This window comes from Sinohyriopsis cumingii, chromosome 6, assembly GCF_028554795.1.
Source record: "Sinohyriopsis cumingii isolate HCF-2022 chromosome 6, ASM2855479v2, whole genome shotgun sequence".
In the NCBI taxonomy this organism is placed as follows: Eukaryota; Metazoa; Mollusca; class Bivalvia; order Unionida; family Unionidae; genus Sinohyriopsis; species Sinohyriopsis cumingii.
The window spans coordinates 21278392-21306366 of record NC_142966.1 but is presented as its reverse complement, the minus strand read 5'-3'; the positions used below and the strand labels follow the sequence as shown (position 1 = coordinate 21306366).

Below are 27975 nucleotides of genomic sequence, written 5' to 3'. Positions count from 1 at the left end.
CTGTGAAAAGTCTTGAATTTTGAAAATAACTTATGAAAGTCTAAAACCAGAGAATTTTCAGCCACCACTTGATGCCCAAAACAATTACATAATTGAGTCATAACTGAACTGACCCTGAGTTACATTTATTGAGTTCTGACCAGAATGGATTGTTTGGGTGATTGCCATAAACAGATTTGTTGAGTCAATACAAACATTTAGTGCATTAGATTTGTCTAGTAGATTGTTCCACAGATAGCTTGAATATTCGTATTTTTCATTAGTTATAGAAGGTATGAAAACCAGTCTAGCATCAGAAGAGGCCAACATGGTGACAGCAAAGCTTAGCTACTTACCAAATGGGCATTGTTAAATTCTTTGTTAAATTGAGTCATACCTGCATGTCATTGATATGAAAATTATTTATTTTCTCAGAAAGTGAGAGTATTAAAATCTTTATGTCGTTAGTCTGCTGAAAGACAAGATAAAACTACGGTGTTCTTGAAATTTGACCTGGTACTCGGATTTGGATTACAATGGTAAATATTATGGTCTTTGCCTGAAAATGTATACTGTATACTAAAAATCAATTTGCTTCCACAATTTTTGTTTTGAGTTAACTCTCATGTTTTGTGGCTTTATACAGTGCATGACACATTGTTGTTAGCACTACAAGTTCCACAGTTTTTCTTGCATCTCTTTTAGAGATACATGTACTATGAAATATGGTATATACTGGTACATGTATTATGATTGTCATCCAAAGATGCACATGCTGACAAAATCTGTGCTCTGGTGATTTTTCTGTTAGAGTTATTTCCCTTTTTGACTGACATGCAGTGTATGATAGAATTTTGTGCATGGAACTATTTTTGCAGTCTCTAGTGGATTGCTGTGAAACTTATGACACATTATGGTCATCATTGAAAGATATGGAGTTGACAAATCATTGTTGTTACAAGTATATGCTCTTAAAACAAGTAACAGAAAGGAGTGAAAGACAACAAGCTTTGTAAAATTTAACAAATAATTTATTTCCCTAGAATACAAAGTGAAAATGAGAAAAAAGAACTTAAGGTATTGCAAATTAAATCCCAAAATAATCCAAGAATTACAAACACAAGTCTTAATAATTTAAAGTCCTGAATAAAACTCAGTACAGGTCCTATTGTACTATTTATGTATGTAGAGTACACTGTATGCTCATGTTGTATTTTAATGCTCACTTAGATTAAACTTATACCCCGCTAGGTATTAACAGGTATAATTATGTTATGCCCACTGGATACTTAAAAATGCATTCTTAATGACCAGTTTTCAGTCTGAATAGGGGCCCCGAGTGGCCGAGTGGTCTAAAGCGCTCACCGTTACGGATCAGTGCCATCTCACCTCTGTCCGCGTCGGTTCGAGTCTCGGATTCGGCTAATGTGGTTATGTGAGAAAGCTTGCCAGTAGCTTCTCGTGGGTCGGTGGTTCTTTCCGGGGTTTTTCCGGGTTCTTCCTCCACCATTAATACTGGCCGCCATGTATGGCCTATCTTGTGCTGAAAAGTGGCGTTAAACCCTACAACAAAATCAGTCTGAATAGATGCCTGATTTTGTGTCCATTGGTGATCATCAATTATTATTCTATTGTTATTTGTTATAGTGTGGCTGACCTTTTCCCAGTCATTCTGGTTTGTGTTAATATGCATTCCCTCTTTTGCAGTTCATGAAAGGAGAGTAAAACCAGTCTGTTTTCTAGATACTTAGATTTTTTTGTGAGAAATGTAATCATTAGCCCGGTAGCAAAATACTAAAGTACATTAAAAGCAAAGTGAAGATCATCAATCCTGGCAAGACAATGATAATTTCCATTAGTTTTCATGCAAGGTACAGAAAGATAGGCAGTAGTGATTGTAATCTCTCATTTCAAGAGGCTGAGGTTCTCTTGTTGCCCACCAAACCTGAGCCAACGAACAACTACCTACCACCCACACTCCCAACCACCCAAAATTTCAGAATTACCAGTACATGGATCCAGAAAACTTGGAAATGGACGAACCCATTTCCCCCCAAAAACAATGGCCAAATGGGTCAAACTGTGTGGGGGTGGATGCAGGCTAAGCAAAATCCTTAATGTCACCCTTGTGTGTGTAATTATACCAATCATTTTCTCTATACAAGTTTACTTTGATTTCTGTTTTGCACATGTTGCTTCATTTTTTTTCTTTATTTCACCAGAATATACAGGGTGCAAATGGAAATCTTAGAAAAACTCCCATCAGAACAACAGGAAAATTTTTCAAATCCTCATCTAAAGACAGAATGAAGAAGGAAAAAGAGGATCTTTCTTGGTTTGAAATGGACTCTGTTTTTGGTTTTGGACCAGAGGACTGATCATTTACTATTTACATGATATTATTGACAGATAATCTATGATTGGAGCATAATAATAAAAAAGATGATTATCCAAAACTAATCAATATTGAAATGTTAATCACAATACATGTGTATTTTTATGTTGTATTGTTGTATGTAAAGTCATATATTTTTTACATAAAGTTCAAATTTGAGAGTTTTCACAATCCTGGAGATGTGTCATTTTTCATAAGCTATATCTTGGATTTTTCTTAACCAAAATCTAGACTGTTACTCTATTTCCTATTCTGGGGAGACACACACTATCTGCTCACTTGCTTTCTCTTTTTCTTTGTATATCATGATCCAGAATTCATTGTACATGTATTAGCCAGACATGACTTACCGATCAAAGATTTTGACCCTCACATAATGTGATCAACAGATGTGTAGTTGACTAGGTTTGCTACAGCCTAACTGCTTCAGGACTACGCCTGGTCAAAGTCGGCTGTTATATAGGGGTAGATAAAAACAGCTTGGTTCTTTGTGGAAAAATAGTGCAGTAAATATATTTATTACTACTCACCATCATTTCCACAACTGGAATGAAATATAAATTGAACTATCACCACAAGGTCTATGTCATAGATATTACAGTAATCAGTCAATACCACCTTGTGCTTTTTCAACATTGTAGCAGTGTGTCTGCACAGATCAGACCTTTTAAATAATATATGTATAGCAGAGCCCTCAGTGTAGAAGAAAGATACTAGTAACAACAGTGAATCTTTATAATCCTCTAACATATGTTTGAAATAAAACTTCACTGTCAGAGTTGACCAGAAATGCCCATCACTTAAATGTTATATAGTTTCTATGTAGTATGCTTGTAGTCAGAATATAGATGTTTCAAGCAGTAGAATGGCATAAAATGCTGTTGTTGGGTGAAATTCTATGGCATAGTTTTCCTGAATGTTTTTAATAGTTTGAACAGAGTAGAGTAGTGTGGAAGATGAATCTAAATCAAAAGCAACAGATAATCCAGAGAAAATGACAAATTTTCTGATGCTGTGTGAAAATTAAGAATGTTGATGTTTTCTTTTTTATTTCATATTTGTATACTCCTTTGAATGTTTTTCTAATAACTTTCACAAAATATTGGGTAACCATGTTAGTTTTTCTGGAAAAATGTCCAACAAGAGCCATCATAATTTTTGGTGCCCTGATGTGTGTGTACATTTATATGTATGCATTTTAGTTTTAGCAGAAACAGGGGTGAGGAGTAAGGTATGTGGCAGGGGTGGGGGATAATGTGACCATATTAAGTTAATGAGGTATCTGGGTACAAGTTTTCGAGGGAGTAGTATATTTAAAATCAACGTGATATAGAATTTGGGAGATAGTTTTACCTTGTATGTGTAGTTGTGCAGCCACCCTTTCACTAAAATGGACATGTCCATGAATTGGAAATGACTGTTGAGTAGGGTCATCTTTGACAATGAAAACTTCCATGAGGAATGAAATGCACAGATGCTAATGGTGTTAGAGGTCCTCTTGGTCATAATCAGATTTGAAATTATAAATCAGTGAATGAACTAACTGCAGTTTTATCTCATTTATATTTTTTATTTTTTAAATCAATGGGGAGGTATAATCAGACTTTAATTCAACCATTTGCTGTTGGACTTCTTGACTTTTTTGGATTACAATCTGTATCACCATTGCCTTGCTTCTCTTACACATTATGGTTAATGCTTTCTACAATAACTCCAGCAATATAATTGTGCTGTCTTTCCTGTCATGCAAATAATTGTTAAATACTTAATCAGTGGTGATTTACAATATCAAATTTGCTTTATTGGCTGTTTTTACTACTGACTGACCAGTTAACAAAACTTGTCTGTTGTATTTAGATTAAATTTTAATGTTATCTAAAAGAACATTAATCGCCGTATGTGTTAGCAATAATATTTTGTACATACAAATGTAATTTTCATTAGTCTTAGTTATCTTGACACTTTTAAAAGGGATGGAGAGATTCATAGCTGGGATTTATTTGAAGGTTAAAACGTTTTGACAAAATATGAAGAGGCTGAAGTGTATTGAGGCAGGAGCTGGAAGACTGCATTTTTATAAAACCTTTGTTTAGTAATGTAACCTCAGTTGTTTACTTTACATGAATGCTTTGGTCAACCAAGAAGAATTTTTATATATCTTTGGACAGTGTTTTTTGTTTTAGTCTTAAGAACATCTTTTAAACTGTATAATTGCCAGCAAGTTCTAATACTAAACCCCCTTTTATACTTAAAACTGCACAGTGCAACAGAAAGCCATATTTATGCCTAATAATTACCAACCTGCAATACAGTGATACTGTTACAATTATTTTGTTATTTTATGGTATAAATAATAACATGTTCTCTCATTTCCAGAGTACAATTATTTTATCATTCATGTGAGACATTATAGTAATTTTAATCCATGTTCCAGGAATTTTAACATTAGAAGAGATGTGTTTGATCACTGTAAATATTTAAAACATATGCTATTATGTACATATCTTTTATGTTGGCATGATTACCTGACAAAAGTATTTGTTAAAACTTTACATCTTTATATTTATTGCTAGATTAAAAAATCACTTATGTGAATAGCCTCAAAAAATAGTCTATGATAATATTTAAAAGTTACTTATATTTGTTATTGTTATGCGTTGATGAAATAAATCTTTAACATATGCACAGTTCTTGATTTCATGTTCCAGAGATCTCTGTAAATGTGTGTGTTAAGTTTAATATATTTATTTTTACTATACATGTATCTTCAATGACTCAGCCTTGAACTCTGGTCTAGCAGCAGTACTGATAAAACTCGTTTTGGTTCGATGGGGAATATACTTTGAATATAAATTCTGCATTTTCATTCACCACGTTTTCCTTGTGAAAACCATTTAGTAACTTTGATCCAAGGTATGAAAGTCATTAGTATAAAAACTCAGATCAGGATGAAAGAAACAGAAATGTCAAAATTAGCTATCAAGGACCCTTTATTGTCCTTTCTGTTAGGTCAAGAATCAAGGTACATAAATAATCAAGTCTTTATTGGTAAACAGTGTATATTCTGTACATGACCTGGCTATGATATTCTATAATTGATCCAAGCAAGCCATTTTCTTTTTAAGTTGAGAGGACAACAGTCATCAGATTTAATGAAATATATACCTGTATTTTTTTATGCCAGATATTGTTTTTAAATACTATATTTGCATCTTCTGATGCATCATTAAAAAGCTAATTCTCTAGTGGTAATGTCCAAGGAGTGACTGTCTGCTTTGAAAACCTTTCTTGATGCATGCATCCTGTCAATTTAAAATGTCACTGTGACCAACAAAAACAAATCAGTTTCCTTGCAACAACATGATTTTTACTTCACAAATCTCCACCAAACTTTGCAAGTGAGCTGTTCAATAGAAGACAAAAGAACCAGATCAGCTTTTAGTTGAAATTGTCAAAGGTTAATATCACCATAATATGAAAAATGTTTGTGTTCAACAACTGGAGTTCTGCTAACATAGCTTCACCATAACATATAAATATGTATCCCTAATAATACAAAGAACTCTTGATTAGTTTTACTTCAGATGGTCATGGTAACTACATTTTGGACAGCTACTCAGTTCTACTGACTACACCTCTCCCTCGATAACTTGTGCACAATGATGTCCACAAACATTGACCACAATATAAGCGAGGGTGCAAGTTACAGAGAGACCTCCAAAAATTGAAAAAATCCACTTAGACATCAAGAAAACCGGGGGTGGGGGGGGGGATAAAGATAGGGAACTGGACGGTTTAATGACTGAATCCTCATTTTACAATCACATTGATAATAATTGTTAAAAGCATGCTTTTTCTAATGAAGTTGTTCATTATTCTGTATAAATAACATTTATTTTCAAAATGTCCAACATGTTAAAGATCGTTCCAACAGGTTTCAACAACCATCTGGTGTACACGAAAACATCTGTGTATTATGTCACTGCTTTTTGTTTTGTTGATTATTCTGGTTCCCGTAATGATTTGTAAAAGTAAAAGTGGTGCTGTACAGTTTCACGTTTTGCTTAGGGTTAGAATTTGTAAGAAAAAGAATTTCCCTGGGTTTTCTCAGTGATTATACTGGCTATTTAAAAAAGACCTTTTATATCTTAGATATCATTCAAAGAACCTTTAATTCCCACTATTTTGGTGTATGATTGATGTGTGTAATATGGATTATATAGTATACAGCTTGGCCTTGGACCAGATGTGCACCTTTCAAAAAAGTGCTAGCTCAACTTAGTCATTTTCACTTACTGAACTTCAGAGGTAAATTGTATAAAACAGACCCAATAACCTTTTTTTCTTCTTCATTTTATATGTATGGTAATTCATTCGTTGCACTTTCAGAAGCTGGTATTGTCTAGTCTGGCAAACTTCATTTTTCCTGTTGTAATAGCTGCTAAGAACAGTAAATTTTATTTTAGTTAGCAGTGTCCTTAGATCATTTACATTTTCCAAAAGTACAATATCCAAAGAAATGTCAGCCACATTACATCAAAGTAGCATAGAGGTATGCCAACATTCTCTCCATTGTGCATGTTTTAAATGCAAACAACTTTACCTTACATATGTTATGTATATTTGATTTAATTTATATCTGATTTAATTGTTTGTAAGTTTTAAAATCTTTCTTTTTTAAATTTCATTATATGTCAAAATAATGTAGTTTTGTTTACTAGGAACTCATACTTTTTCCAGAAATCAGTTTGACCTTGACAGTTCATTTTCACAAACACATAAGTCTAACTTGTTTCCTGAACTTAATTCAAATTTAGTAACAGTCACACCAGCAATTTTTTTATTATTTATTTTTATTGTGGGAATGATAAGAGTGAGATCAACGCTGTATTGAATACATGACCCTAGGCTTGTAAATAGTTTTTAGTGAAGTAAACAACTTTTTTTCTCAGACTAAAATGATTGGTTCTTGTCAGGGCCATGCTGAGAGTACATCATGTAAACATAATCACATAACTCTTATCCAGGCATCTGTTTTGCACCATATTCAAGTTTGAAACCATTGCTTAAAGAGATCTCTCTCAGTTGGACTTCTAAACACTGAGACGTAAAGGTGTTTCTTTTGTTTTGTCATTTGGGAATTACATTTTAATGTTTATTCTAATTATTTGGATTCTAAAAGATTAATTCATTTCTCTGGAAATATTTTGAGTGTTCATATAGAATTCTTGAACAGAGACATTTCTTAAAAATTTTATTCACATTTCCAAGATCAGAGTTATTTCTTGTGTTTCTACGGGGAACTGTAGACAACCACACTATACAGGATACAGCGTATGTCATCACCTTCCACATTGGATTCGGGGCCCTGAGTGGCCGAGTGGTCTAAAGTGCTCTCCGTTATAGATCAGTGCCATTTCACCTCTGTCTGCGTGGGTTCAAGTCTCAGATTCGACTAATGTGGGTATGTGAGAAAGCTTGCCAGTAGCTTCTCGCGGGTCAGTGGTTCTTTCTAGGGTTTTCCTGGGTTCTTCCTCCACCATTAATACTGGCTGCCATGTATAGCCTATCGTGTGCTGAAAAATGGTGTTAAACCCAACAACAACAAAAATCCACATTGGATTCGTCTGGACTTAAACTTGAAATCATTAGAACACTTAAATATTAGGTCTTCTAAACTTTTATTTGTGTATTATTCTTGAATTATTTTTGGATTTGATTCTTAAAACCGTAAGTTCTTATTTTTTCATTTTTTACAGTATTTTTCCAAGGAAATAAATAATTTGTTAAATTTTTCAGAGCTTCTTGTTTTCACACTTTCTTGTGTTACTGCTTATTTGAGCCTAAACACGTAACATAAGAATTGGGTTGCTTGTCCCGGATTTTGAATGTTGGCTAGAATATTTCAGAACTTAGTTTTTTGAAATTTGAATTACCCTAGTTTTGAAATTTTTTTGTGAAATCGGCAAGCGTTTTCTAACATGTCATCAAAAGTGGAAATCTTTCTTTCAAATCCTACCCAGGGACAGTTGGATCTTTTCCAAAAAGATGAATTGATTCAACTTGCCACAGAATATGATCTTTCTGAGGTAAAAGCTTCCTTAACAAAACAAGGAATAAGAAATATGTTGGTTCAGTATTTAGTAGAAAAGAATGTTTTGGATAAAAGTGCTTTGGTTTTGATAAGTAAGTTTGTAACAGACTCTGGCATAAAAGTAAAGGAATTAGAATTAAAATACAAGATGGAGTTCAGAAAGCTGGAACTTCAGAAAGATAAAGAAGAAAAACATATGTAAATGCAGTTACAAGAAAAACATACACAGTTACAATATGAGAAAGAGGAGAGAGAGAGACAGGAACGAGAAAAGAAAAATGCATTTACAAGCGGAAGAAAAAGAGAAAGAAAGACAAATGCAGTTACAAATAGAACAAATATATTTACAAACAGAAGAAAGAGAAAAAGAAAAACAAATGCAATTACAAAAAGAACAAATGCAAATGCAATTAGATAAGGAAGAATGAGAGAGAGGAAATAAATTTAGAATAAAATAAATGGATCTGGCAAGTGAAAAGCATATTCACATGAAACTCCTTTGGCTGGTCATTTAGGGATTAATGAAACTTATCACAAGATCTTATCACTCACTTCTATTGGCCAAAAATTAAAAGTGATGTTGGTAAATACTGTAGATCTTTACATACTTGTCATTTGGTGGGAAAACCCAATCAGAAAATATCTAAGGTTCATCTACAACCTATTCCTGCTTTTGATGTACCATTTAGTAGAATTATGGTAGATTGTGTTGGTCCCTTACCTAGGACCAAGTCAGGTAACCAATACCTGTTGATCAATTATGTGTGCATCAACATAGTTTCCAGAGGCAGTTCCTTTAAGGAATATTAACACTTTGATAAAGTTTTTTTACTCAATTTGGCCTTCCCAAATCTATCAAATCGGGTCAGGGGTCAAATTTTAGGTCTGGAACTTTCCAGCCTATTATGCTTGAATTTGGCATTCAGCAGTTAATGTGAAAAGTGAAATTATAGTTTGACAGAACTTCAGTGGAGAGAACTTTTGAGTCTGGTAATAATGGGGTTCTGTCTCTCTAGCTCATTCTTCAAAATTTTCTTCAGATTAGATATTACAGCCCTTATAAAGTTATGAAGAGTTAGATTATAATATTAGTGCTCCTGGGATCTAAACAAAGTATAGGAATACAAGTATATTGAAAGAGATAGCCAGTTTAAACATGCAATTAATTTAGTTGTACCTGTCCCACTCACTGAAGATTTAAATAAAGGAATATCATCCCATTCTACTGATGTTGGAGTGACAAATCTTCGGAATTCAGAAATTATGAAAGATCTGGACCAGAAACTTTCACATTTGGAAAAGCAAGAAAGACATGAACTTAAACAGTTATTATTTGAATATGAGCACTTATTTCCAGATGTTCCTACGAGAACCAACTTTTTCCATGACGTTGAAATTATAAATTCCAAACCTGTCAAACAGCACGCGAACAGGACGAACCCTCTCAAACAGGAATACTGGAAAAAAGAAATTCAGTATTTGCTGGAGAATGATTTTATAGAGCCCAGTAAAAGTGACCGGAGTACAGCATGCATACTTCTTCCAAAACCAGATAAAACTTTCCGTATGTGTACTGATTATTGGAAGGTGAATAGTGTGACAAAAACAGATTCATTCCCATTACCAAGAATCGATGACTGTATTGATAAGATCGGGAATGACAAGTATGACACCAAATTTGACCTTCTAAAAGGATTTCGGCAAATTCCACTAACGGAAAGAGCAAAGGAAATTTCGGCATTCGTGACTTCAGATGGACTTTGCCAATATAAAGTAATGCCGTTTGGGATGAAAGGGTTGCCAAGTACATTTCAACGTCTCATGAATATGATTACCTTTGGTCTAGACAATTGTGATGGTTACATCGATGTCATCATCTACAACGACACCTGGAAAGAACATAAAGCAACAATTCGGAAATTCTTTGATAGACTCGCTGATGCATGTTTGATAATTAATTTGTCTAAAAGTGAGTTCTACCGTGCTAGTATAACTTTACTAGGACATCGTTGGACATGGAGAAGTTAAACCAATAGTTGATAAGGTCCAGGCTAGCTCTGAATTCCCTGTGCCTGTTAATAAAAAGCAAGTGATGCGATTTTTAGGTATGGCCGGATACTATCGATAATTTTGTTCCTATTTTTCTCTAATTACCTGACAAATTTATTCAGCAAGAAAAACAAGTTCCTTTGGACTGAAAAATGTCAGGAGGCTTTTGACAAGTTGAAAGGCATACTTAAAAGCGCGCCAATTCTTACAGCTTCAAATTTCAGCCAATCATTTAAATCGTCTGTTGATGCAGGGGATGTTGGGGTTGGAGCAGTTTAGATTCAAGAAGATGAAAATGTTATTGATCATCCAGTGTGCTATTTTTCTAAGGAATTAAATAAACAGCAAAAAGAAATTACTCAACAATGGAGAAGAAATGTGTGGCTTTAATATTGGCATTTCAACATTTTAAAGTTTACCTTTATTCAGCTCCATCTTCGATTATTGTGTTAGTTACCACAAACCCCTTACTTTCATTGGCATGATGAAAAATAAAAATCAAAGATTTCTAAGGAGCAGTTTGTTGTTACAGGAATATGATATTGACATCAGGCACATCAAGGGAAAAGATAATTTAGATAATTTAATAGCAGACGCACTTTCCCGTATATAACAATGCATTATTTCATGTACACTCTGTGTAATTTGTATGAGTTCTTTTTAACCTCATATAAAATTAGTCTGTGGTAAAAAGAAAGATTTATAAAATAAAAATTTTGTTTTTCTTTATGGGGGAAGTGTTATGTATAATTGATTTAATTTATATCTGATTTAATTGTTTGTAAGTTTTAAAATCTTTCTATTTTTTAATTTCATTATTTGTCAAAAATAATATAGTTTTGTTTACTAGGATCTCATACTTTTTCCAGAAAATAGTTTGACCTTGACCGTTCATTTTTGTAAACACATAAGGCTGGTTTGGTTCCCGACCTTAATTCAAATTTAGCAAAAGTCACGTCAACAAGTTTTTTATTTTATTTATTTTTATTGTGGGAATGAAAAAAATGAGATCTAGGCTGTATTGAATACGTGACCCTAGTCTTGTAAATAGTTTCTAGTGAAGTAAACAACTTTTTTCTCAGAGTAAAATGATTGTTTCTTGTCAGGGCCATGCTGAGAGTACGCCATGTAAGCGTAATCACATGACCCTTATCCGGGCATCTGTTTTGTGCGATATTCAAGTTTTAAACCATCGCTTAGACAGATCTCTCAGCTGGGCTTCTAAACACTGAGACGTAAAGGTGTTTCTTTTATTGTGTCATTTTGGGAAATACATTTTAATGTTTATTCTAATTATTTGGATTCTTAAAGATTAACTCGTTTCTCAGGAAATATTTTGAGTGCTCATTCAGAATTCTTAAACAAAGACATTTCTTAACAAATTTATTCGGATTTCCAAAACCGGAGTGTTATTACTTGTGTTTCGACAAGTAACTATAGACAGCCACACTGTACATGATACAGCATACATCATCGTCTTCCATCTTGGATTCTTCGTCGAGACTCGAACTTGAAATCATTAGAACATTTCAGTATTAGGTCTTCTAAAATTTTATTCATGGATTATTCTTGGATTATATTTTGGATTTGATTCTTAAAACCGTACGTTCTTATATGTTCATTTTTACAGTAATTTTGCAGGGAAATAACTAATTTGTTAAATTTTTCAGATCTTGTTGTTTTCACTCTTTCTTGTGTTAATGTTTTTTCGAGCCTAAACACGTAACATAAGTCACTCTCTCAAATGTACATACTAATTGGTGCCAAGTCGGTAGCAAAAATAGCAGGAACTAGACTAACTGTTGATACACTACCAAACAAGATCCCTTTTATTCTCTCCAAAACTAGCGACTGTTTTTTTTTTTTTTGAGACAATCGTCTCCATTGAAACTCTAATTTTGTATTGTTCATTTACTACAAAATTGATGTCGTGATTTCATTGGAAGTAACAGTGAAACTTCTTATCAACCCTGATGATATCTCTGAGTGCCAGGTAGGACTTCTCTGAAACTCTATTGCCCACAATGGTCCGTATCTATGGAACCAAGCTGTTTATTTTATGATGTATTCGTTTCGCTCGGTTACCTTGCTATCATTGATCACAGTTATGAATGAGTCGGTTAATTTAAGGTAGTTTAATTATGTTACATACACAGTAACATTTATAACAGTGTTCGATTGATCAATTAAAGTGAGTTTACCCGACATATTACCAGGGCCGCTAGATCTTAATATGTAGGATTTGAATGCCTTTTTGACGTTTTTTAATTCCACCCCCTTTATTTGATTCAAAGGACATAACTAACGTGATAATGCAAAGGAGGCCAGTTTTTAATTCAGTGCAACAATACAACAAATACTTCTGCAAGTCAGTTATCAAAACACGGTCGGCACTTAATTAGGTTCTCGGAGAACCGCTTGCGGACATAGCTGTTACGGTAGAATGACATATTTAACGTTTAAATACAAGTTGCATTTATGATGATTAACATTAAAAAGAACCAAAAGATAGAATTAAAGCACATATTTTACTTAATGAAAATTATTTAATTGGCATTTAAATATTAATGGAAATGGGAAGGATCTGTCTGGAGCCCCCCCCACACACACACACACAATTAAATATTATTGTACTGCATATGCTAGGTGTAAAAGATATTTTTATTGATTGAAATTTCCTAAGAATGTACTAAGAATGTCGTTTGGAAAGAAACTGTAACCAATTATATTTCTTATTAAAAGTTGATAATTTGAAAATGTTGCTTAAAATTTCCAGGTCCTATCTACCGTTTTCGACCGTAAAACGTGCGATATATCAATGTTTCAGTTACCAACTTTGATCGTGATTTTCTTCAAGATCAGGAAATAGGGGTAAATGTTTTGTGTGTGTGGTATTTTCTGGTTTTAAAAACGGGATCAACGCCTGACCCAGCGTTATAAGCGGGTTCGCTAGTTATCGAGGGCGTGCTGTATACTGTTTCTAAACTCCACACTTTAGTTTGCAGTTGACAAGACAAAAAGCCTGATGATTTCCAAAATAATTGTAAAGGTCAAGAGCACACTGACCCTGAACAAGAGGAATATATACTCCAATTTTTCTGAGTATTTTCTGATCCAGTTTTTATAATACTTGGTTATATGCTTCTGTCATCAAGATCTTGGTAAAGTTTGATAATGAGTGACACACATGCTGATACTGCGTCTGACTAAACTTGTTATGATTTGCCTAATTTTTATTTGATTTTGATCAGACTTGGAAAATACTTCTAAGACAACATCAGGATCTCAGACCAAATTGATAATGAGCTACATCCACACATAATAATGAGGATATCTTTTATCTGTTTGGCTGTTACGACCGTGGAGACCATATTTCTGATCCATCTTTAATGAAACATGGAACTTATGATTATTATCAATATCTTGGACAACTTCAATAATGAGCTAGGTCATTGCATATTAATTAAGGACTATTTCTGATCTGATTTTAAGTAAGCTTTGTAAGTAGAAATAAATCATCAAGATTTTAAATGTTATAATTATCAGCATGAACTATGAATATTGATGAGGTGATCTTGCATCTGATTGACTGAGCCTGTCAATGCTTTCTGATCAAATTATCAAACTTAGTAAATAGGTTGATATCAAAATGTACAGTGAGTTTTAGTGTGTGTGTGTATGCTGTAGATTTTTAATGTAGCTTTAACAATTTTTCAGTCATACTGCTACGATGTCTGCATTGTGGCAGTTTATAGTGCTGTCTAGCACTGGGGTATCATGTTGCATACATAATAGCATAATGTCTCACTAGTCACATTATCCTGACACCAGACCGACCAGTCCTAGCACTAACCTCTTAATGCTGAGCGCCAAGCAAGGATGCAAATACAAATAGAACAAATTTGTAGAAATAGCTAATGGCTAAAAGCTAGTAAGAATGTAATAAAGTTTTATTATGATTGGGCCAGGGTTCGAACTCACATCTAAGACAGACGCTCTAACCACTTAAACAACAGAGCAGTCCAGTTTTATTATGAGCACAGTCTATGCATATAAATGAAATTCAGCGCAGATGCAAACATTGGACATGCGTAATCTAAAGTGGACAGAAGATCAGCTAGATCTTTTGTTTATCCAATATCCTCTCTTCCATGATAACATGGTGCACCATTGATCATGGAACAGTAGCTATTACGATTTTCCTGCAACGATACAAAGTGTTCTTGTGCACATTGCCGGGGGAATATATTACATTGCCTTCATATACCTTTAAAGTGGTGGAGGAGCCATCGTGCTTAAACGATTTTTCCACACCGGTTGCGAGAACTGTTTGTTCCCGAGAGCGTATTTTAATAAGCTCTAGATGTGCAGACTGAGGAACTGTGAGCTGTGATGAAATACCTGCCATTGTGGTTACTTAAAAAAGATGATAGAAAATATCGATTTCTGGGCGAATCTTGTTGCGAGATTGATGAGGTTGATCCAAGATTTCCCGATTGAGTGGAGTAATATGGATGAGGAGACAATCCGATTCATTTGTTTCAGGTATCACCTTTGGAACCTGTGGTATTGGAGGAGAAGCGTATGCATTTGGCTGTTCAAATTTATACAAGACCATCAATTATCCGTGCCTTTAAATCTTTGATTGGTGAGTCACATCGGGTTACATTGATCCATGAGAGTGCCTATATAAAGTGGACGTCGTCCACAGAAAGTGCCTGGAAGCATTATGCAGGTTAGACTGATCCATGAGTACTGCATAAACTGGAGGTCCACATGAAACGCTAGCAGCACTACGCGGGTTAGTTGTTGTATAACTGGTTTATTGAGTACTGAAGACATAATATGGGCATCGTACTCAGAAAGTGCTTAGCGACACTATGCGAGTAGCGGACTGGACAAGTTCGTTCTTAAGGTGGCTGTATGATAGATTGTTATTTGGACGCGTCCGGTCGTGAGTGAACAAGACAATTTTGGCTGGCATGACGCTGTCCAGTTCTTGAGGATCGGTCGAAGTAAGGGATATTGATCCACGTAGCTGGTCCTTAATTCTGATATGCGAGATGGTAATTTAGGCTGCTGCTCTCTATCTCACTTCCAGTACATTATATGGTTTCGAACCCTTGTGTGCAAGCTTATGTTTTCGTTCCCCAAGGTATATTTCTACGCCTTCCTCTTAGTATCCATAGAATTTCACGCTCATTGACTTGTGCCCATAATATTTAAGTCTGGTATGTATTCCAAAAAACGACAACTAAAGAGAACTACACGTGTATAGTGGCTGTCAGTCAATCTCGCCCATGGCCTAAATCTGAACGACAAAGTTAAGGGGAGAAAACATTCAAATGTAGTGCTGCACGCTTCCTGCTTTATCAACGTAGAAGCGTCCGTGCAGAGTCACCATGACAAACTCCTGTAAAATGGCGCACCTGACATGTACAGGTAGAGAATTAGAAAGTCGTGAATAATACTAACGCTAAATAATCAATTCTAGTAATAAGTAACCTTTATGAAGGGCATAATGACGTTCTATACCGGTACAATCAGTAAAGCGTTACGTATATAACTATGAAGTGGACGCTAGGACAAGATAATATTAAAAAAAAACTTTCTACTTTTATCTCGAAGTAGCGAAAAGTATGCAGTTAAGTGAGTTTTCTATATCACTCACCAGACATGCACTTATTAGTTATATGAAGGGCGCCATCGATGCACGTGCATATGTGCGGTAGGCGCATAAGTGTGTGACGACGGCAAAGTGACAACACTAACAAATTAGAAACATTGTTTTTGACAATAGAAATAACATGAAGGTTGAAAATATGTAGATGGAGTATACCTCCCTTCAAAAATAAAACTCCTCCAACTTGTTCTGAGGTAGAAAAAACTTCCAAACTGATTGTATGGATTTTGCGAGGTTCCCCTAAAGAGAGTGCTACTCGGCGCGAGCGGAAATAGTTATCTGCCCGCCGAGGTGGCAGTTAATATGATCCCCTCTTGATACAGGAATTACCTTACTACTTATGCTCGTGCCGAGTATCAAGCTCTCTACAGTCAAGGAGTCTTCGCAATCCACACAGTTTTGGAAGGTTTCGACCTTAAAGCAAGATGGAGTGTGTTTTCTTCGAAGGACATTATACTCCAACTATAAATTTCTAACTTTTCGTTCCTTTCTTTCTGCAATATCATCCCTTTGCCGTACTCACACACTTTAGAGCCTTGAGTACGTACCAGCACAGGCTGCTACTGCGTTCCCTCACATTGCTGTAGCTTTATTTAAATAGTGCATGTCTGGTGTGTGATGTAGAAAACCCACAATATTGCTGTATAATTTTCGCTACGGTCGGATACATGCAGGAAAGTTATCTATTTCATTCTAATCTTGGCGTCCACCTCATAGTTATATATGTGACGCTTTACTGATTGTACCGATATGGGTCGTCATCTGGCCTTTCCTTCAGTAAGATGGTCTTATAACTGCCAGTACAGCGTCCACTTCGTAAGTATCAACAGTGACGCATGAGTACATTTTTATCTTCGTGTATTGTGTTTTTTATAGTAAGCTCAATTATGTTTTGTATAGTATCCGCCGCGGACGGACAAACACAGGTATGATTTATATACATAGCATATCCATAAAGTCCACTTCATAGTTACTATAAGCGACGCTTCGGTTATTGAATTTGTAAAAGAAGTCAATCGGCCTTTCCTAGTGGTAACTTTTAGTAGACTTATAATTTAGCGCCCACTGGGTTAGTAGTATTATCGACGCTGCAACTGCTACCTTTATTGGTGGCCACGTGCGCCCTTTTACAGGTAATTGTCATAGTGTGTAGCTCTGCACGTACACTCTCTGAATTCATAAAGCATGACGCGTGCCGCGCTACGCCTATATACATTGTCTAATTTATTTGGTCTTACAGATTTAGACCATGGGCAAGACCAAGAGTATGCTTTGCAAACATTGGAAACACAACCACACTACAGTTATAGCTTGCCCCGGTTGCCAGTCTACGAATACATCTCAGACTTGCGTATTATGGACAGAAAGTGAAGTGGCTATATTACCGGATGTTACTAAAAGAGAAGATACAGAAGCTTACCTTGAGGACAGAAGACGTCATCAGTTTGCACGATGAGATCACCGCGGGAGATAACTTGCTTCGCTGTGGGTATCTGATCATGTTAAGCCTTTCGTGCCGAACCAGCAGGCCCTTTACCGCATGGTCTTTACACCCGATTGCCATTATTGCCTGCCACTGAGCGAGATCGAGATCAAAACAAACTACCTCGGTTACTGATTCGCATTAAATATGTACTGACCGGCTATGTGGATCAAATATCCAGTACCCCATCCGACTTAATGCACTAGACAACGTCAGCTAACTACGATGGTCCTGTTCTACAGCAACCGCACAATGCAATATAGCTCTGATCGAAACTGGTTACCACGTACACCCAGTGTGGCCCTGACGAAAACAAATCATTTTACTCTAAGAAATAAAATATAAAAAAAAGTTGTTTACATCTTAAATCAGTAGTCCCATCATGACCTCGAGAACAACCAATCATTTAAAATAAAAATAAAACTTACTGACGTGGTTGCTACAAAATTTTGAATCAAGGTTAGGATCTAGGTCAACACCTGGTGTTTACTAAAACGAACAGTCAAGGTCAAACTATTTTCTGGAAAAAGTATCATCTCTAGTGAATACATTTACATTACAATAGCATGTAATAAAAAGTATTAAAAAAATTAAAACTGACAAACAAACATTTAAATTGAAATAAATATATCATAGATATAATTAAATCAAATATACATAACAATATGCATTTATGTTCTTGTTCGTTGTTTAATTTTGCTAATGCTGGGTTTTGATCAAGTTCCACCCTTGTAGGACTACCAGCTCGTACTACTAAATATGGAATTCATTTTCTTATTTTCTTTTTTTAAATTTCAATATAAATAACTGGTTGTATTATTAAGCTTATCATAGAAACCTAAATTTATTCCATAAATATTAATTGTCGTTAAATTGTCTTTACTTTTACTATGGAGTACATTGGTTTGGATTAAAGAAATAAAGAAATATTCTGTATTGCGGGAAATTTTCAAAAGTTTCGTATGTCAAGTGTAAGTTATGCTTTGTGAATTTCGCACAAGAAGCTCTTAATTTTGTAAGTTGTTTCAAGGTTAATTCATAGCATCCCGTCTAAAGCATCTACTTTATAAAACTAAGTCGTTGAACTTTCGTGACATTGATTTAACCTTTCAGTTAAGATTCATTAATTATTCAGACATCAGCCCAATATCAACGTTCACCTACGTTATATATATATATATATATATATATATATATATATATATATATATATATATATATATATATATATATATATATATATATAATTTATAACTAGAGATAAACAGTTTTATCAATATTTTTTTTATGTATAATGCACACTTATTAAAGATACAGATAAAGGAACAAAATAAACTAATCCAATTAAAAAACTCTCGGTTTTAGTTAGATGCTTCGGTTTGGCGTTATTGACCTTATAAATGTTTTTTTTTCGTAGGAATCTGTATTTTTCAAAAATGACGTTTCAGCTTAAGGTCTGTTCACCCTCTCTGCTGCTAAGGATCGTCAGTTGTAAGTGGATTAACCATTACCATATCTCCTGCTAGGTCATTTCCTAGTAGTAAATGAAAACTTTTAATGGGTAAAGAAGTCACTTTTTGCCTGTCACGGGTCCTGATACTATATTTGGTGACAAATTTATACAATGGAGAGTAATTAACAAAGCCGCAATTAACTCACTGAACAAGAACACATTCACTACAAGACGACGTCTCGATAAAGGCAAAGTACCTGAGAATAAAAGACTCTGAGTAGCTCCCTAATATTTCAACAGTGATAAGATGGCAGAATCACCCACAAATGATACAGAATCTTTCGACATGAATGGTGTATAACTCTACATAATATAATCAGACTGGGGTTTGTTTGAATTAGACCTCTTAGCAAAAAGAGCACTTCGAATAGCTCTGTCTTGATTCTGTTGCTTACTTTGTCACTCTGTAACACCCAGAAATAGCATGTCCTTCCTTCTTGCAATAGGTGCACGTAGGAAGACATAAGTATTTCTGCTTAGTCTCATCCGAAGTTTATTACCTAAGTTGTACCATATTGAGATTTGGATGTACTCGTACGAGACTGAGATGGGTTTTTCAATCAAATATACTGCTATTTCACCTCATCACAGTAAAAGAGCACCTCTATGACAAGGCCACCAGTGCAGTATACTTCAGCGACAGCAAAGGGGAGTGGTTTAGAACGGAAGGTGGAGTCAGACAAGGCTGTCTGCCCTCTCCCACAGAATTCAGCATCTTTCTGGAGAGAATCATGGCTGACGCGCTTGAAAAGCATAAAGAGACGGTCAGCATTGGAGGCAGAACAGTCACCAACTTACGTGTTGTCGACGACATTAATGAACTGGCAGGAAATTAGCAAGAATTAGCTAGATTAGTAGACAGCCTCGACAAAACCTCTGCAGCCTACGGCATGTAAATTAGTGCAGAGAAGACCAAACTGATGACCAACACCAAGGGCACCAGCACTGGCATCAGAGTCCAAGGTACAAAGCTGGAAACAGTTCACAGCCTTAAGTATTTTGGGGCAAGCGTAACAGATGAAGGATCGAAGCCTGAAGTACTCTTCTTGATTGCACAGACAACAACAGCGCTGACAAAACTGAAGCCCATCTGAAGAACAAGAAAAGCGCACTCACTTCAAAGGTCAGACTGATGCATTCACTGGCATCTCCATATTTCGCTACGCTTGCGAATCATGGACCATAAAAGCTGACTTAGATATTAGGATACAGGCCATAGAGATGAGATGCTTCCGAAAGATCCTCGGCGTCACATACAAAGACCGTATCACCAGTGAAGAAATACAGCAAAGGATCAGACAAGCCACTGGGCCTCACGAAGACCTCCTGATCACAGTGAGAAAAGAAAACATAAACTGCAGTGGTATGGGCATGTCTCACAATCATCAGGACTTTCCAAGACAATCATGAAATGCACTTAATAAGGAAGAAGAAAGAGAGGCAGGCAAAGAAAGAGGTGGGAAGATAACAGTCGAGAGTCACTGATCTAGGTTACAACCTTCTATCCCACATGACTTTCCTCTTGAAGGAGCACCTGTGGTTAATTAACATTGACATGTGGCCATGCACGCGTGATACTAGGGCAAAGCCATGTGGAAAAGAAGTGTGTGACCAAGATCAGAAATACATATCTAAAACTGTTATTATCATTCAACTCACATTAAAAACAGTATTTAAACAAATATTTTCCTCTATATGAGCCAAGGTTCCAATATGTTAACGCGAGTTACACCTTGGCGGATCGATAAGATATTTCAGAGCTTTGTCCAAGCGACACATATTGGATGTCATGAGTTGTCCCCCTTAGTAATGTAATGCCAACTAAACAATAGTGTGTAACAGTGGTTCATTGTACATGGGCCGGAAATGATGGATGCAATTTACTTCAAAAGGATACTTTATAAGTCCAACATGGAAAGTATGACAACGTACCAGAGAAAATCCTTTACATGTGTATTTGAGGTAAAGGATGTATTTGTACAAACACGGACCGGCATTGGAACATTGCTTATTTAAGAGTCCATTCCAATTGTATTTTCCCTTTGTATCGAATACGTAAACACGTTGTTCAAGTGAACAACCCGATTTTCATTGGATGCAAGGGCCTGCCACCACCAATGAAATTCACAGACCTGATGATTTTTCTTGCACTTTCTAATGTAATTCTCCCGAAACGTTTACCTGCTAATGTTGCAGGAAATCTGATTTTCTTCAAAATTATGTTAAAATTTTATCCCAAAGTCGTACGACTGTACTAAACATATTAGACAACCTCAAAATAACTGACGTTTTAGAGAATTTTAGACTCTATTCCAAAGTATCATATGTACGCAAGGAATATTCTGCGTCATCAAGATTGGTACCTTGCTTATCTCTCATAAGGTGATCTTAACCACTACGTATTGTTTAAAATCTTACTGGGACCCCGAGTGGCCGAGTGGTCTAAAGCGCTCTCCGTTACGGATCACAGCCATCTCACCTCTGTCTGCGTGGGTTCGAGTCTAGGATTCGGCCAATTTGGGTATGTGAGAAAGCTTGCCAGTAGCTTCTCGTGGGTCAATGGTTCTTCCCGGGGTTTTCCCGGGTTCTTCCTCCATCATTAATACTGGCCGCCATGCATAGCCTATCGTGTGCTGAAAAATAGCGTTAAATCCCACAACAACGATAACATGTTACTTTGTCCTTCAAAAACTATATACGTTTTCACTCAGTCATTGTAGATTGACCATGTAATGTTTACAAGGTATTCAAGATGAACTGTAAATTTAACCGAGTACAAATGTGTGTTTTTACACATAGCAAATACTTAGTTTGTCCCTTGCTCATACTTATCTCGATGTTATTGTCACTGAAATATTGGAGTATATATTTTTTATATTTGAACTTAACACTTTTAATCTCTTGAATAGTATTATTCTTCAAAATAAACAGTTTGGATTACACTTTTATCCAGTCCAGACTTGTAAACAAATAGGCATTATCTCTTGATTCTGACATTGTTGCTTTCATGTTAAACTGATGAACTATTGTTATAACCTGTCTGAAAACAATTGAATTCAATAAGATTTTTATAATTATTTATATTGTATAAACTTATTTAGTTTTGTATTGTGTGCTCGAACGTTTTGTATTTTTTTATGTTAGTGTTTATTTGCTCGAGATGATTGGTTTAAAATTATAATTCGCTTACAATTTATTTATTAAAAAAATTTATTTTGTTACTATTGCAACCAAAATGAATGGGTTGATAAAAAAGATACTGTGCCTTTATCTGCACATGTGTTATTAATAAAAACGATTTTGATAATTTAAAAGAAAACGATACGTGTCAAGTACAATAATTAGTGCACCACGGCGTCCGAAAACTCTAACGTTTCATTAATGATAGGTCTCCGAACTATCATACTTTTGGGGGTAGGGCCTGATCAGGTCAAGTGTTGGGGGTGGGGGTGGGTTTCAGACATTTCAAAAGGGTCCTGACTATCCTCGAAAGGGCGCCACAGCAAATGTCTATTCTTCTGGTTACTCAAAGTATGCCTAATACCGAATAAATGCGCGCCAGAATAAAAAAAATGGTCCAATTTCAAGTGATAAATGACTGTACGTTTGTGTGTACGTTTGTTAGCCTGAGGGATCCGGACACCCTGGAACCAACCCACTCCCCGATCCGGCCCGGGGGAAGGTACTTATTTGTGTTTCCAAGAGGTTCATAATATGAAGATAGCAAATGATAACCTTTCACAACCATGCAAAATTTCCATTCTGCTTCTGAAATTTTGTTGCCAGTGGAGTTAATATTTTGCCCCCAAAATGAATGTCATTCGACCAGTTACCTTGTTATGTATGTTCATGGTAAATAGATGCTTATTATTTTATTTTAATGCGATGTGTATACCTAGGAGGCTTCTATCTCTAATTTTCAGTATGGTTGATTAAACACAATTCATGTAAATAATTCACAATCAGGACGGCATATAGGTGTAATAAATTCCTTAATCGAAAGCCATTAGTTACTAATTAAAACTGTAACGTAAAAACTGCGTAAAAATGCATTAAATGTTTATATAGAACATGCCACACCAACACACGCCGCTTGTTTGACCATGAAGATTACACTGTTTAAGAAATTGACCTAACCACAAAACTTAAATACGGACCGATTAACAAAAAAAAAATGTCCTTTCCTTATCGTATTCGAGACAAAAGAACTAATGTAAGAGGCTGCATACAGTTGAAAACATCTGATTATGTGACCTCAGTTATCAATATTGGATATTTTTATTTATTTAAAGGCCCGTGTAATATATATAGCTCACATAAATATAAACAGAACCAACATTTTATGAATACATTGTATGATATATTTGTTAAAAAAATGGAGGCGGTAGTGGAATTGCTGAGAAGGGTCCAAACTAAACGTCTATAAGTACAAATATTCCTTCTAGAACTGGCGAATCATCAAGTTTTATTCAAGGCATATTCGAGGCCAACAACCTACGTGACCGTATGTGATGCATTGCAGAAAGTTTGAGTCGCCATATTTGACTGACCTGTCCATTCGAGGTAAGTTTATTTAATATATGCGTATCTTGAAGAGGAATTATATAAAATTTCCTTGTGCGGCAAAGTCAGCAGGTTCTCAGAGTATTGTCGCTGTTGATTATTTGTCCCAAGTGAACTTCAAACAATTCAACCTACAGATCGGATGAGGTGTTTGGAGAAACTACACGTCATACAATAACAAATATAGATAACTGAGTAGCTGATAATCTATTGTTTTCTTTGTTTTATTTTTTGGTATGCACATCGATATTTACCTGAAAAGGTTGGATTAAAACATAACTTAAAGCAAAAATCCACCAAGGCGTCTTCAAATTCTCGGTTGTAGGAGGTACTATCACTAACTCTTGCAATCGCTGTTTCTTTGGGGTTCTGATAAACCGCTGACTAATCTCACTCCAGCCATGTGTGAAACATTATACGATTATTCCCCGTGATGTTAAGCTCGTCTAATCTTCTGTAGTTTAGCTTTACTGATGGTCTGACACATAGGTTGTTTTCACTGCATACAAACATCATTTTTTTTAAAACCATCGATATATTTAATTGTGAAAATAACATCATCAACAATTTCTGTGACTCAAAGTGGTCAAAAACTTTTTAAAGAAAAGTTGATTTGATAGAAAATCTAAGTTTAATTGTTAGGTGCTGTTATATCGACTCGGGCGAGTCGTCTGCATACGGATGTTGTATCACGGAAGTGAATGTGTCTCTCTCAGCAAATTAACAACCCTGTCGGGGAAGGGGTCGATGTATAAATTGCAACGATTGCATTAACAAGCGAATACTTATGAGATATCCTTGGGTGTATTTATTTGAGAAAGAGAGACAGACAGACAGACAGACAGACAGAGAGATTGTACAGTGGATAATAGTAATACGCCGTGCTGCTGGGAAACATCTTTAAGATGACCATTTCAATAAGCTATGTGAATAATTGAAACGTGTAGGTCATATCGTAATTGGTCATGTAAAGTGCTATATTCGATGTAATCAAACAAGTTTGGATTTAAAAAGTTACTGTGTATAATTACAAATCAGTCTGTCAGAAACACAAATATTTAGATCCACGAAAACACTCGGATCGTGGCAACAGTTCCATCACTGATCAAATAGGTATATATGATATTAGGATCTGCACAGCATGTAATTCCGGGCTCTGTTTCCTGTAATGGAGAAGTAAGGCGGATCCCATTTCCGGCTTTGATACCACTGTCCAATACGTTTACATTATTTCCTGTTGACAGCCAGAATAGTCTGAATCGGAGAAGATGTTACACGACTTATTATTTGCTCTCAAAGCTGTAGTTTTATGGTTTTGTTACATTGAAAATGTGTATTGTGTGAACGTTACGAGGGCTTCAAGCACAGGTAAGCTAACATGGGCGAACTGATATGATATATTTGTAGGATTTTACATTGCGTTAATTAAAAATTGATTTTCAAATGCCTCTAAAATACAAATCTGCTTACAAGTACGAATTGAACACTTTTCTTGTAAAAACTGGAACTCTTCACTTTGTTGTTATACGTGCAACAATCGTTGAGAAACTTGTCAACAAGTAACGATGACCCTACTCCCAAGAAAACAACGCGCGCATCGCATTTAAAATCTCAAACTTTCATTTCCATTTTATACTTTAGAGGGAAAAGGTCAGTAACGTAGGAAATTGTGTGTATTATTTCATTTGCAAGTCTTTCTGAAGGATTATTTTCAAAATACCAAGATGCCAACATTTCTCGTTGTCCATACGATTTTCGACGGGGGGTGGGGGGAGGTAAACTTCATTGTGGTATATTTCCCCCCAAAAAATGATACGTTTCATTTTGGAGGCAGTATGTCGTAACGAAAAGTTGCATAGATTCTGCTGTTGGTTCACAAGGCAATATTTTTTTTGCCGTGGCACTGAGCGACTTCAAGTTCATTACCATTCCATAAGGGCGTGCCATTCCATCTCACGTTTTTGACTCAGCAAATAAAATATTCAGCACCAAATGGACCAATTTAATTTGTCATCCGAATTCTATCATGTGTATTGTTTGGTGAACATCATAAAGTTCATTTAGTTTTGTATAGGAATTTCGTTAAGTTTTCTCAGGTTGATATATTTCTTAAAAACCTAGAATACTCTTTCAAGCAACATATCTGTCGAACATAAAAAGAAACAATAAGTTCATGTGAAATACTGAAGACAATTTTCTTTGTAAAATTTTACAGGTCAAAATTTGTTGAGTTTTACTTTAGAAACCAAACACGAAAGAATAGAAATACCATCATTAGTAAGGAACTGTATTCATACATTATACACTTTATTTCATAAGGCCCAGAATTCATACCAGTAAAAGACTCAAAACTCAGTCGCCGCGAGTTCCACCAAGCATAAGCCTTCAAGATTTGTCGAAAAGTTATGTAACAATGTATCCAGAGTTCAGGCGTACACTGCGATATTTAAATTCTAAATTGTTATGCAATATTCTGAATAGTGCAGTCTTTCTTTATTACAAATCTATAAATTTATTTCTGAAAATAAAATGAAAACATTTTCAATTTGTTTTGATGCATTGTTGTGAAATTTGACATATGTCAATAGGAAAAGGAAACTATTCCGCAGCATAGGACACGCAAACTTGACTTTGGAAAATGGTGTTACACTGGATTTTTCTAATATTCGATTCACAATGATTTGTTCTGGAATACTTTGGAACTACCGTCATGTAAGTCATGCTACCATGAATGATCGATGAATGGCATTCGTTCTCTTAGGCAAGGCATGATTTGCACAAATATTTTGAATGGCATCCAAATAATTCACTAATATTTATACTGCACTTCAATCACCTAGAAACTATATCGCAGTGTGTGTGTGTGTGTGTGTGTGTGATTTGGATTTGTATCGTGGTTTAAAAATCTTCAGTCATATCGAAACGATTTTTGCAGTGTGACAGATTATGTCTACCAGTGGGTCACCATGCTGCAGACATGTAGCATCATGTCCCACCCGGTCACATTATCCTTGACACCAGGCTGACCAGTCCTAACACTAACCTCTTAATGCTGAGCGTCAAGCGAGGCAGCTGCTTGAATCATCTTTATTAGTCTTTGGCATGACTCGGCCTAGTCCGATAAATCAACCTCACAAATGTGTTGATACTGATGGACGATGCTCTGGGTCTGATGTCACCTGTTCATTAAAATACGCAATTCTGCTGCATGCAAATCATTTCGGAACAAACCCGCGTATACTTTAGACACATACCGGTAATTTGTAGGAACCATATCAAGCGCGAATTTCTAAATGGTCACAGGAGAGATGGTTGTACTATTCCAGGTGGATTTACAAGTCATCAAACATATGGCTTGCTCAGAAAATATAATCTACATGTCACCAAAAGAACCCTTCAGTCAATGGCAGCTGCACAGCCACGAGAAATACCGGTAAGTGTAGAAAATATACATCGATGTGTGCAGCCAAATTTAAATGCAGATAACTGCAGCTTTTAATGAATACGTGATATCAGCTCCTCACCCTAAAATCAGTATCATCACTGGTGAAGGGCTGATTTATCGGCCTAGACTCGGCCGTGACCTACCCAAACCGAAGCGACGCTCTAACCGCTTAGGACACCTTGCATAAGGTATTCATTTTTAAGACACGAAGTAGCTCAAATCGTAATTTTTTGCAATGACGCATCCGTTGCATAAACTGCTATGATTTACCGTTTTCCATTATTCATTCTGTAGACATATGGGTCTTTTTTAAACTAAAAGATTCTACTTTAGTATGGTCGATATTACTAATGAACAGAGAGAGAGAGAGAGAGAGAGAGAGAGAGAGAGAGAGAGAGAGAGAGAGTTTTCAGTGTACGGTATCCAGGATAAACAAGACATTACTGTAAGTAATGTACACACAATTTACTGCAATGTACTCATTTCAAGTAGTATATCCGTGTGGACCTTATGTGCGGTTGTACCGATGATATTACTCTACACATGCTTTTACACTCGTTGATATAATTATATGGATTAGGCATTAAAGACATTAGTTTATACTACAGTTTGATCACGTAGAATATTAACGACAAGAATAATGACAATGACAACGACTGCAACTAAAACCCTAATAATACTAATAACGACTGCGAAAAGAGCATCAATGTAGTGGAATAGAGGTGTCTTACATGCTTTCTAGGAGAGACAAATGATTTGTGTGATTAACAG

The 27975-nt window shown here is 35.6% G+C and overlaps 2 protein-coding genes across 18 annotated transcripts in view; both read left to right on the top strand.

Annotated features, from left to right (window-relative positions):
* LOC149796474 (uncharacterized) overlaps positions 1 to 5025 on the top strand; it is a 294892-nt gene extending 289867 nt beyond the window's left edge. Inside the window, exon 29 of the mRNA XM_089961179.1 lies at positions 2202 to 5025. Within this exon, the coding sequence (XP_089817305.1) occupies positions 2202 to 2357 (156 nt within the window). The 3' untranslated portion in view covers positions 2358 to 5025. The remainder of the gene's footprint in view (positions 1 to 2201) is intronic.
* A 19565-nt stretch (positions 5026 to 24590) lies between these two features.
* LOC149796473 (uncharacterized) overlaps positions 24591 to 27975 on the top strand; it is a 38848-nt gene continuing 35463 nt past the window's right edge. For all 17 annotated transcript variants that reach the window (XR_016421695.1, XR_016421690.1, XR_016421685.1 and 14 more), the window contains exon 1: positions 24591 to 25127. Coding sequence is in view for 1 of the 17 variants with exons in the window: in XM_089961178.1 (XP_089817304.1) it covers positions 25028 to 25127 (100 nt within the window). In the remaining 16 variants the exon portion in view is untranslated. The remainder of the gene's footprint in view (positions 25128 to 27975) is intronic.